Raw genomic sequence first — 12,788 nt, forward strand, 5'->3', positions numbered from 1 at the left:
AAAAAAAGCACCCCCTTTCACCAATAAGATTTTAGTCAAAAACACATGCAGAGAGGGGGAGGGAGAAAAAGAGAGAGACTCCCCCCTCTGGCTAGCTGTTGTCTTGGAGCTGCAGCTGGTGACGCACATCTCTGATTAAATTCATTTCGGTCCGCCTGACGCTGTCTCGGCCAATCAGACAGCAGGATGGTGAATACATGCTGCCCTGCCCCCTTTCCTCACCATCTTCCACACATCGCCTTTCAATCAGCGGGTTGCTCCATAACGCCACTGCTCTGTCTTTCCTTTTTCTGTGTCTACCCGTCTCTCAGCCTGGTGATCTTTGCTCACTATGTTATCCTCCGTCTTGGCCTTTATTCATCTCTTGTGTTTCTGTCTCTTTTCTATCCTGTGTTGTTTCTTTCTCCTTAACTTGCTATTTCCCCTTTTACAGTCTTCCATCTTCCCACTCCAAATGTCTCCTCTGCACCAATACTTCTTTCATTTCTTCCAACTCCAAACTTCCAAATTTTTGTACCTAGTGCACATTTTATTGCCCCCCCTCTCTCTTCTTTCCCCTGCATGCTGATTTGCGTTTCCAATACTAGTTTTAGGTCGGCCGTGGTGGACCTTTAGGAGTATGTCCAAAACTTGGCAACCCACCTCCAAGCATGCAGAATTGAGGTCTTGCCAACCTGTGACAACCCCCTTTTTCCCCCTCAAAAGTTGGCAAAATAGATTTAGCTACTTTGTCCACAAACCTTTTTCAATTCAATTTAATTCAATTTTATTTATAGTATCAAATCACAACAAGAGTTATCTCAAGACACTTTACAGATAGAGCAGGTCTAGACCACACTCCAGAATCCACAAGGACCCAACAGTTCTAGTAGTTTCCTCCAGAGCAAGCAACAGTGCGACAGTGGCGAGGAAAAACTTCCTTTTAGGCAGAAACCTCGGTCAGACCCAGGCTCTTGGGAGGCGGTGTCTGACGACCAGTTGGGATTAGAATGAAGAGTTTGTTATGCTTTTATGAAAGCGCTGCGTCATCGACTTGCTTGCACTCGAAAGACACACCTTTAAGCTGCTGGCCGCTTTGTAATTTAAATAAAAAAATACAAGCCGGGCTGAAGCGCAGAGCCATGCCAGCAAATGACAGTTTATGTACCTGACTAGTTGAGAAGCAAACAAATAAAAAAGTTGACTATGTTTTCCACTTGTTTTGGTGTTACTACAGGAGCATAAAATGAACCACAAAAAAACACTGACCTACGTCAAATATGGGCGTTTTGGCTTTCTGCCTGTTTTGAATTCCTTCCTGACAAACATCACAATCACATAACAGTTTCCCGTCTCAATACAATTCATTCATTCGCAGACAAACGTGCTGAAGTAATTTCCAGAGCTCCTAATATTTAGTTGTAAGGATGATAAGGATGTTACTCAGTTAGCTCACTGTTTATTTCTGCTAGTATAATACAAGAAGCAGATAACCCAGAAGACAGACAGTCCCTTAGCTCAGGCATGCCTCATACAGACCCAGCATGTGTTTGTGTTGCTGTAGTAACAAGGGTGTATCCATGCTGCAACTCCATTCTGTTGCAGAAGAACAAATCTAATTTCTCCGGCACAAGCAATGAAATATTTCTTGAATATAATGATGAATTTAAAACCACATAGTCACAAACCAGTTCAATTACATTATTCTCACAAAAAAGATATAATGTAAATTTTAAGTATTTATTTTTTCCAAAAATGGCAGTCTGAATGAGTAAGAGATGAGAAGAATAGTATGTGTGAGAGACCCAGCGCCCCTCTGCCCTGAACAAATTTAAATACGTTACCTGACTGGCAATGAAATACACAGAGTATATTAGTGAAGTTGTAAGTTTATTGCATTAGAAGTCAAATGGATGACTAACAGCTTTGCAGGACCAGGGTCTATCTCTGCTTATTAAGTCCTTACTGTAAGTGAAGTTTCTTTTAAGACTACTTATTGACAGCTTCTAATATCAAACTTATTTTATACATGTCTATTCACAGGAAGCTTTTCAGGAAATCTACCACCAGACATTTTTACATATTGTTCCAAAATGAACTGACACACCAGACATTTTGACTTGATGATGGTCAGCCACTGACCATAATAAATAATCAGTAATAATCATCCTCTTACTACAAAAGTGATGGGAGACAGAAAACAATACCGTTTGACTGCAAGCTATCTGTCCAATACACTATAAATTGGTAAATTTTAGATATAACAATAAGGAACCAATATATAAGACAAAAATAGACTACTGAAATTAATAATGTTACAATTTTAGTTGGCAGAGGTAAACACGGAAATAGTTAAGTTACAGCTGTGCAAGTGCAAGTTGTATCGTGAAAACTTAATGTAGGCTTTAATGTGGTGGTGGCCTTAGTACCTTTAATTGACGCTGAAAAGGATACCCAATTAAATTAGCATTTGTATCAAGTGCACTGTAAATTCCATTAAACCCTCCAGTTTGGGCGCTCTTTGCAACCTTGCACCAAACTTTTAATTACAGCTCTTCTTCACACTTAATGGTTAATTACACACAATGAGCGAGAGCGAGAGAAAGATCAACTGCATAAGAACAGAGAACAAGTGAGCATAGATGAAGGGGAGAAAAGCATACAAGGCAGAGGGAAACGCAAAAAGTAATCAGAAAGAGAGTAGAACATCCATAAACAAGGCATGGGCAAAAAGGTAGGCCTATTTGTTATTGTACAGAACAACTGTGATTGGTTCCCTGAGCCTAGTGCCAGGCAGTGCAGGTTCCCACATCTCTTCTGTCTATTGTCTGCAGAGCCACTTTATTATGCAGTCATGTTTATAGAAGGGGGGGACGGGGGGGAGGGGCTGTATACCCTGCACAATGGTGCGTTTCTTAATCCAATAAGCGCTACGAGGCAAGGAAGGTAAAGGAAAATACAGCATGTTATAAAGTGGGTTTACATCTGTGTATAACAATTGTACACATACTGCTTTTTAAGTGGTTTTATATACAGTACTAGTCAAAGGTTTGGACACAATTTCTCATTTAAGTTAATGGGAAAGTGTATCCAAACATTTGACTGGTACTGTAGGTGTAAAATTGTATGCATCAATCAAAACAAGCTAAAGAAAAGAAGCATGCCCTTGCCTTAGTGAAAGTAAGGCAACACAGTCAGGTCATTTTTGTCCAAAAAAAGATGAGTTTGCTTAGTACATGAAGGGCACACACTGAAAACAAAATTAATTTAGAGTTCATGACCTTCTTAATAACACACCTCTCATTTCCTGCAAATTCTGTCAGCGCAGATTTAGGTTAGTTTTTTTGCTCATTTCACTAGAAATATGTTTCTATGGAAGTAGTGAAACATTACACTATTCAATACTTTTTGTCTATAATCCACAAAATTGTGGACTATATTCGCTTTTATAATAACACTTGGTTGTTATGAAATGGTAACCAAGAGGACCTGTTTTTGTCACGGAAGGCAAATGTATGTCCATGACATGTGTTTATGAACATGGCAAGGTCAAGTGGGTGTGTCTCAATGGAGGTCCCATCTGTCAGTATTAGTAGAGCAAAAGAGAAACACCCTCACTCATACACAAAAAAAGGCAAGATTTCTTACCCCTCAGCCTTCCTATAACGGGCTGTTGCTATAGAGACTGAAAATTTGCCTAACGCACTTCCATTTGTCTCGTGACCCCTTGCGCCTCCTGTGACCTCTTCCCATACTACACATCTTCCACCCTCTTTTTCCAAGTAGTTGTTTTGATTGTTCATCTCAGCTGTCACTCGCTGGCCTGCTAAGATTATGAAAGAGTTAGCCCAAGAAACCCCCTTTTGCTTTTTAGCATTAATAGTCTCTCTCTCTCTCTCTCCCTCTCTCTCTCTCTCTGGGTAACAAGCTTCAACAGGATCATCCTACACCTCCATCCAAGGTCAGTGCCAGAGGGTAACAACTGCCTAAGGATTAGTGTCTTTTGAATTTGATAGATATGTAGCATGATTGGAATGCTGACACCCAAATCAAAGATGTGGTCTCCCACAGTCAGAGCCCCAGGGTCATTAGAGCATAGGGAATACAGCAGGCAATTGGAGTACCACTTATTTACAGTCCCAATTTGTATAAAGTAAGACTAATATTCCAGGGCATTATCTCTATATACAATTAATAGAAACAGTCTTATCAAGTCAAATTCAATTAGCAGAATAATATTGTGTCTCAACTATGGTCTCAACATTCTTTTTCTTCTAACTGCAATTTGACAATGGCCTGAGGGAAGAGCGAGCGGTGTTCTATATGCAGGTGTACCGGCAGTCATGCCGCTTACATACACATATACAGTATAAGTTAACACCATGGCTTCATATCACACGCTAAACTGTCATTCATATTGGTTGAGCTACCTCCTATTAATCTGCCTGATATTTGACATGAAGCAGCTTACTGTTGGGGGAGGAGGTGGTGACGGGGGAGGGGCAAGAGGCACACAATTGGGCTCTCTTGTCAGCGGCTTGTGAGTGATCATACAACATGAATACACAGAGGGGAAAGCATTGTTCGAGTTTGTGCGCCCCTCTTGTTTCCTTTCTCTCTGTCCCGTCTCTCCCTCCATCCCTCACTCTCCTCTCGCACTTGACATGCATATGGGGTGAGCACACGGGGGGGTAGAGGAAAAACAATCATGCATGGCAGTCATAAATCCAAAGAATATCATTCACAAGCTATTCACTATTAATTCACTGAGTGTTTATAAATGTGTTTAACAGAAGAGAAAAACAGCCTAAATGCTGAATTAAATTATCCTCCAATTAGATTGCGATTCATGAAATTCATTTTCAAAAGTGTTGATGCAATTAATAGCATGTGAAATTGCAAATTATTCCAATATAAAATTATACGACACACTTGTGTTTATGTGCGTTTCATGCCACTTTGAAAAACGTAATACAGTTAACATTGTGGTGACACCGTGTAAATACGTTTCTCCTTAGATGTTGTTGCTGGGGATGAGCATATCGTGGGTGAAATGAAACAGGCTGAAGAAACAGCGTGGTTAGGGAGGAAAGGGAGGAGACGAGGCAGTGACAGGCATTACATTTGTTCTCTAACCTTTCAGCGGTGGAAAAGTGCATGAGCAGCAAAAATGAAGATTGCAGATTTTCTGATTATTGCGGTGTGGGAATGCGACGGCTGCACTGTGGTATTACTGTGGCTTTCTGTGCCTTTGTACAGCCACCTGTTTCATGAATTGCGTTTGTGTAACTTCATGTTTACTTCAATAATATATTTATGTGTGTGTGTGTGCCTGCTTAAAGCCACTATAGCTAGGAAATGACTGGCCTTGCTGCTTTGCAGTTTCACAATGTAAGCATTTGCTTTAGTCACAGAGTACATTGAAAGGCTTTAAGTCACTTTAGGGAGGAGGGTGCATGTCTTTTAATATGACTGTGGGCATCTAGGAACACACATCTGTAGCTTGACAGATACTCGCTTTTCAGATACTGCGGTTCTGTGTGTACATGTGTGTGTGTGTGTGTGTGTGAGGCTTGGCATGTGCATGTTTTTGCCAAGTATGTGTAGTAGTCAAACCAACTGATTGTGATTGCAGTGGGGGCAGAGATTGTGATGAAGCTGCGTGTGTGCTGGGGATGAATAATCAGCATCCCTCTGAGGTAATGAGAACTGGGAGGGAGGGCCCTGCATCAGAGGTCCAGCCTGTTTGTGGGGGGGAGGGGGAGTTGGGGCAGTGGGACATAGCCTACTGGAACCCTGCGTTTGGTGTAGCTCCATGCCTAATGGGGGGCAGAGAAGTTAATTCCACTGCACCAAAGCTTTATCTCATTTTCATACATATGAACGCGGCAGGCTGAGATCGATTACCGCAAACAAATTGAAATGCCTGGGACCAAGGAGGCCTGCAGAGAGGAAAGCAGAAAAAGGCGTTGAGGATGGGGGAGGTGGTGTGTAGGTCTATGAATATCTGAGAGTGTATAAGGAAGGCAGAATTCACTGATATGGATGGAAAGACACAAATCACTACCACATACTGATTTTCTCCCCGCCTGCATACACATACACCTATTATTTAGAGTCATGCATGAAAACTCAACTCATTCCAGTTGATGCCACCTTCCTTTTAAGAGATATTGCAGATGGGAGGTTATGAGCAAACTTAGAGATCCTGATGGCTCACTGAACAATTAGTCTTCAAACATGCCCTCTTTCCCTATTTATCTTTCTGTCTGCATGAGCACCCACTACATACACACAATCAGTTACTAATTCTATGTCCCTTTCTCTCCCCATCTCTCATTAAACATACCATAAAACAACTGTCCATGTCATTAGCCCTCTTCCATATTAGCATTGTCATTGACTACCGACGGTCATTTTTGGCACTCGTCTAAAGTGCTCACTGCTTCATTACTTTCTTTCCTCCATTCATCTTTTGCTTTCATCTGACCCCAGAACACCCTGTTACACTTCCTCTTTTTCCTTCCCTCCTCCCTTATTCTTATTCTTGGCTATGCCCCTGTCCATGGGCCTCTCACACAAGCAAAGTTTTCAATGTTTCCTTTTAGACTCTCAGCGTTTCCTTTGCCGACCCTGTCAGTAACACTTGGTACAGCCAGGGGGTTAAAGTGGGCCGAATTGATCTGGTATGTCATTCCAGCACTTTCGATTATTAAGTAAATTACTAAAATTGGCAGTTTCATACATCAGTGTTTCCTGTTTGTTTAAAATAACACCAAATATCCATTCCGGTGTTTCCCCAATTCATTCTCAGCAGAGCACTGCCATGAGTCCATGAAGAAGGCAACTGTCTGTGGTAGTTCACATATCTGTAATAGTAGCATTATCAGGACAGTCTCTTAGTATCTGGTAAAGTCAGTTGAACAGGTGAAGATCACGTTGTCGGTAGCCTACCGGCTATAAATCGGTAGTGAATGACAAGGCAACATGATGCAGATCTGGTATTTTTAGCTGAGCAAGACATAGAATATTTGGTTCTTATTGCTCTCTGTGAAGTCAGTTGGAAGTGAAGCCCCAGTGGGTTTTATGTTGAGTGACTGTGTCAGACTCAAAAATAGTCTTTCAAATGCTTGTCAGGAACTGGCCATTAAGGTTTTACCTACATAGAGAACATTTTGACCTTTGTTAAAGCCCAACAGGTACATGTATACCCAAATGACCAAGCTGTTGCTCACACTGCAGGAGGATAGGCATGGGCACCAACAGACACACTAAGGATTTAAAGGTAGCCACCTTGCTCAAATGATGTGCCGTCTTCACCCAAACCCCATCATACAATAACAAAACATATTTCAAGCATTTTTGCATTCATCACATCGAGTTGTAAATGAAGGAATTACACCAGAGTGGTGCTTTGTGAAAAGATAACAAAGCAGGATGCTATGTTTGACATATGCACTGGCCAAGACATGTGAAAATTCAGGTCTAAAAGCTGACACAATACAAGACAAAAGGCAGAGGAAAGGGCCAAAGATGGAAGAGAAAGGGACTTGTACATTCTCTCACACAGTCATTCCTTTATTTTATTGTATTATTATACATTTCTTAAAATGTCAAGAAATATAGGTAGAGGCAACTCTTGCTAGCTTGTAAACATTTAAAAAATAAATCAAAAAAATAATTTCACAGCGATGTTCTCTGAAGATCTATTTTAGCATCTTAAAAGAACACAGAGGGCAAGTGAGGACAATGTTCTTTCAGTCCCCACCCCCTCTTTTATTCCTCTTTCTCTGTCTTCCTCCTTTACCCCACCCCCCCATTCCTCTACCCACACTGTCTGGGTGCCCTCACGCTTCACTGCCTGGTGCCATGGGCGCACTGGGTGTCACTCTGCATCACTCTGCAGTATTTGCACTGCTGTGTGTGTGTGTGTGTGTGTGTGTGTGTGTGTGTGTGTGTGTGTGTGTGTGTGTGTGTGTGTGTGTGTGTGTGTGTGTGTGTGTGTGTGTGTGTGTGTGTGTGTGCGCACATATGAGAGTCAAATGGCCCAATTGTGCATGCATGTGCAAAATGTGTGTGTCCATCTGTATACGACAATGCTAAATGCTGTGTGTGTGTAATGCGTGAATAATATGTGGGTGTGCCTTTACGAGCCAGTGTTTGTTAATCAGAGTCAATTAATGTATTGTCAGTGGTTAGGATGTAGTTTTAGAAAATAAGGTGGATGAGAGGGTGCAGTTTATTTGATCGTGACTCTCACCTTTGGGTTTATGATCAGAAGCCTGCAAGGAAAGAGAGAGAAATGAAGTTAGGAACTTAATACAGTGGGGGTAATGTTTAACAATCACTCAAAACTGTAAATAAATCAAGAGCCTTATGACAAAACCTAGACTTTATTCAACAGGAAAGGGGCTAGCATTATTTAGTAACATTGATCCAATCTAGGTTCAGTTTTTGGAAAAAGTATGTATAACCGACACACATACAGTGCCAACTTTAAGTTCCTGTTTGTCGACTAAAAATACATATGCACAGTTTCTTTAATGGTGTGTTGTGTGAACGTGCATCATTTTAAGCTTCACCTTTTTCTGAGCAATGTCCGTTTTGGTCTTTTCTTCTTGTTTTTTCTTTTTCTTTTCTTCCATCAAATGGTTCTCTTTCTTCTGTTGCTAGCTTCTCTCAGCTGTCCAACAAGAAAAGAAAGAATAGTTATGAGTAAAACATGAGAAGGGCTTCAACTCAAATATGTCCATTTCTTTTTACAACATGCACACACACAGACACGCACGCACACACACACGCACACACGCACGCACACTTTCCTTAGATCCCTGTGTAGCCCAGACCCGACGAGAATTCTGTCTGGAAAAACCTTTCCATCCACAATCATCAACCTCATACAAAAACCATGTCAGGCACTTCTGAGAAACAGTTTCCCTCATGGTCAAAAACAGTAAAAGAAGATGGTGGAATGGACGGGTTATGAAAAGGGAAAAAAGGCATGCATGTAAGTTAGAGAGAGAGATAAATACACAGAGAGAGTGAGTGGACAGTAAGAGTGAAGGCCTGTGTAAAAGGGATGGTTTAAATACAGCAAAAAATGGCGAGAACATAAAAAAAGCAAGGGATGAAAAAAAACTGAAAGAAAGACAATATAAAAGGCCAATGGTTTTTTTTTCACAAAGTAAGTGGGCGGGAGTCAAACTTGCATGATAGCTAACCCAAGGGCCAGTGCTTCTGACAGCTCCTGGAAACGATTAGAGGCATGAGCTGGGCCATAGGGAATGAATGTGTGTGTTCAGTCCTCACTAAGTGCAATGGACACTAATCTATAACACAGCACTACGGCATATCAAATCAATGATAATGCTCTCTAAAATGTGCAAATACAATTGACCATCTTCATGCCAGTCTAACAGAATGGACTATTCCTATTTGCAGGCATTCCTGCAAAGAGTGCATGTACGAACACGCAAACCTCTTTTTTATCTGTTGGGAGTCTGTTATACAGTCTGTTGGACAAATTATTGGGATTGCATGTAATGTAGACCAGCTTCTAAAGTGTTTATATGTGTGTGTGTGTGTGTGTGTGTGTGTGTGTGTGTGTGTGTGTGTGTGTGTGTGTGTGTGTGTGTGTGTGTGTGTGTGTGTGTGTGTGTGTGTGAGAGATGATAATGGAATCTGTCTCCAGCAAATCCTTTTTTTTTTTAACAGTTGTTAGTTGATCATTTTGCATCGTAATGTTGGACTGTGTTTAGAATAATAGCTAAATGATGATATCCAAATCCGGTCTGACAAATCATCATTAAAAGTAATTATAATAATAAAATAATAATAATAATAATAATAATAATAATAATAATAATAAAAGTAATTCATCAAACAAAAATGTCAAACATTTGCTGGTTCAAGCTTCATATTATTGTGATTTTAAACTGCTAATCACACTAGACATTTTTTCACTAGTTTCTGACATTTTATAGAACAAACTTTAATTTACCTAACTGAGAAAAAGGCAGATTAATTGATAATTAAAATCATTAGTTGAAGCCCTATGTTGATTAATGTGTACTGTCCCTGACAAGCAAAATAAACACAACATACAAAATGTGTCAACACAGGGCCTGGAAATTAATCAAAATCTGAATGTATGAATGAATCATAACGCTCATAACAGAAGATTAATGAAAGGCCTGCCTCCCACTGTGCTGCCCACTGGCAGGGGGCGGGAGCTGTCAATCAAAAAGACGGGTAAGGGAGAGAAAAAAAGACAGAAAGTAGACAAGGGTTTGACAGACATACAGATGGGCAGAGGGAGAGATGGAGGAAAAGAGACATTGAACTCATCAACAGTAGAGCTGGGCAATATGAAGAAAATCACATATCAATATTTTTTACCAGATAGATTAATATTTATACTGCGGTGATACTGTTGGTTTGACTGTTATGAATCATCATCAGTAATTGTGGATATAAAGAATAAGTAGGTAAAGGCAAATAATAGAACAGGTAGAAGAGTCTGGTAAGTTCACAAATTTACATCACTTTACTGTAATGCAGCCTTTAAAACCAGGAAAAGACCACATTTATGTCTTATTACAATATCCAAAATGTAAACCCATCTAGCCTTATATATCGATGTCCATACAATATTGATATATTGTCCAGCCGTACTACTCAACAGTGACTTCAGAGCCAAACCCTGTGGAAGACTGCTAGACTAGTGGCCATGGCAACGGGGTAAAATGAAAGAAAGGAAATATCTTTACATTATTCGGCTCCATCTGGATTTTCTCTTCTTAATTCCCTGTTCCCCCATTCCACTGCTTTCTTTCAAACATTCACAGTCCTATTGTTCAAGCTGAGGAGTCAGTGTGTGTCTCTGCAGCTAGGGTAAGGTAGGGTAAGGTAAGGGTAAGGTAAAATGGTTGCCCCGCCCCAACCACGAGGTTGGTGGGTAAATCCCAGGTAGTCCGGCCACATGTCAAAGTGTCCCTGAGCAAGACGCTGAACCCCAAGTTGCTCCCCGGACGCTGTATGTATAGCTGTCCACTGCTCCGAATACTTAGGATGGGTTAAATGCAGTAATAGAATTGTACGCATGTGATGATTTTTTATTTTTTTGTGATCAAATTTAAAAAAACGTATTTAAGGAAAAGTGCAAAACATTGGTCCAGATGATATCCCCATATATATATATATATATATATATATAGATAGATAGATACACACACAGAAAAGTCCATTACACATACCAAAGAAGTCACACTGTACCTTTTCCATAATCCCTCCCTGCAACCAAATGTTTCCACACCAAAACAAAGAGAGGAAATACAGGAAGGAGGGAGACACAACAAAAACACAACAGCAAGATTGATGTCTGCAGCTCACAAACAAGACACACAGAGAAAGACACAGACAAACAAGAGGCATTGACAGCGAGACTGGAATAAGACAAAAGGGACCAAACACATGCACAGATAGAAGGGAGAAGGCTATGGCACAAGTCTACAGCATAAACTTCAAAGATTCAGCAATGCTGAGCCAAGTATCCAAAGTCTTTCCTTCTCCTTTCGGCTCCATTTATGAGAGCCGTGGAGAGCTCCATGTATATGACATCCAAAAAGGAAAGGGTCCATGTACGAATAGACAAGTCATGAGGTGGTTTCCAACGGGTTGCAATCAATCTATTGGCCGCTGTAAGTACAGCATTGTATATGTGACGATTAAGGAATAAAGTTTGTTTTGTAAGGCAGCCCTCAGGTAATAAATAGAAACTCAAATTAGTATGTGTGGGTGTTTGTGTGCATTCAGATAATTATATGCAGTATCTACAGTGTATGTGCAGTAGTCATTCTCTGAAGGAAGACACAGTGGCAGCATGCAAGCAGAGAAAAGGATGGAAGTTTTAAGTGGGAAGTGGCTTTTTCCAGTAACACTGTGTACTAGAATTTTCTTTAACGATCAGTTGCTACAGGTGACAGAACCTCTCTACTAAAGCTGACTGTATCATCCTTTTAGTCTCACCTTTTACCCCCCAAATAATAATCTATCTATCTAATCTATAGATAGTCTGTCTCAGAGGATAAGGGATACAAATACTGCAACATTGCCACCACATCCGCACAACAATATATTTATTAACCCTCTAATTTCATAGGTGTTAATACACTACGGAAGGCTTAAAGTTAAATTGTTGTTTTTGATATTTACTGTAATGTTGGAGGCAGCCTAGTAGAAAACCAGTTATGTGAAATGTGACACAGCAGACAGTTGTCTTTTGAGCTGACAGTCATGCCAAAGTTAGCTTTCCTTCTGACATCCTTTGCCCCACATATATCCTTACCTACTCTCCCCCTCTCACCCTGTACTGCTGACACCAGCACTGACCCTGGGGTGTCTCTCTGCTGCCTTCCAGCATCAGGTTTACCCTCGCTGGCTGTATGACACTGAATTAGGCAAAAATGTTTTGAGGTTACTGACCTACATGGCCACAGTGTGTCATTCAGTCTACTTTTACATTAAAGGCGCTTAGATCATTTAAGCTAACATAACATAGCCAGTAACTAATATGCTATTCTTCCCTGCAAATGCCAAAATTGTTTTATTACATATTGTATAGGGCTGCACAATTAATTGAATTTTAACCGCGATCACGATTTAGACTTCCCACGATCAAATTTGCGTGATTGCACGATTAGTTTTTAAAAGCGACATTTCATAGAACACTCCGGGTTTTTTGCAAAGCCAATCTACCTCTGCGTAAAGCCGTCTGATCATGAGCCAGTCAGAGTAGTTCCCTGCACCCC

General features: G+C 40.6%; 1 protein-coding gene across 3 annotated transcripts in view; it reads right to left on the reverse strand.

Annotated features, from left to right (window-relative positions):
• The window catches only part of tnrc6c2 (trinucleotide repeat containing adaptor 6C2), a 61,504-nt gene that overhangs the window by 37,996 nt on the left and 10,720 nt on the right, over positions 1-12,788 (reverse strand). For all 3 annotated transcript variants that reach the window (XM_032525500.1, XM_032525505.1, XM_032525516.1), the window contains exons 2-3: positions 8,562-8,662; positions 8,240-8,261 (exon numbers count right to left, since the gene is read on the reverse strand). In XM_032525500.1, coding sequence (XP_032381391.1) covers positions 8,240-8,261; positions 8,562-8,624 — 85 coding nt within the window. In that variant the 5' untranslated portion in view covers positions 8,625-8,662. The remainder of the gene's footprint in view (positions 1-8,239; positions 8,262-8,561; positions 8,663-12,788) is intronic.

The sequence above is a fragment of the Etheostoma spectabile genome, chromosome 2 (assembly GCF_008692095.1).
Source record: "Etheostoma spectabile isolate EspeVRDwgs_2016 chromosome 2, UIUC_Espe_1.0, whole genome shotgun sequence".
In the NCBI taxonomy this organism is placed as follows: domain Eukaryota; kingdom Metazoa; phylum Chordata; class Actinopteri; order Perciformes; family Percidae; genus Etheostoma; species Etheostoma spectabile.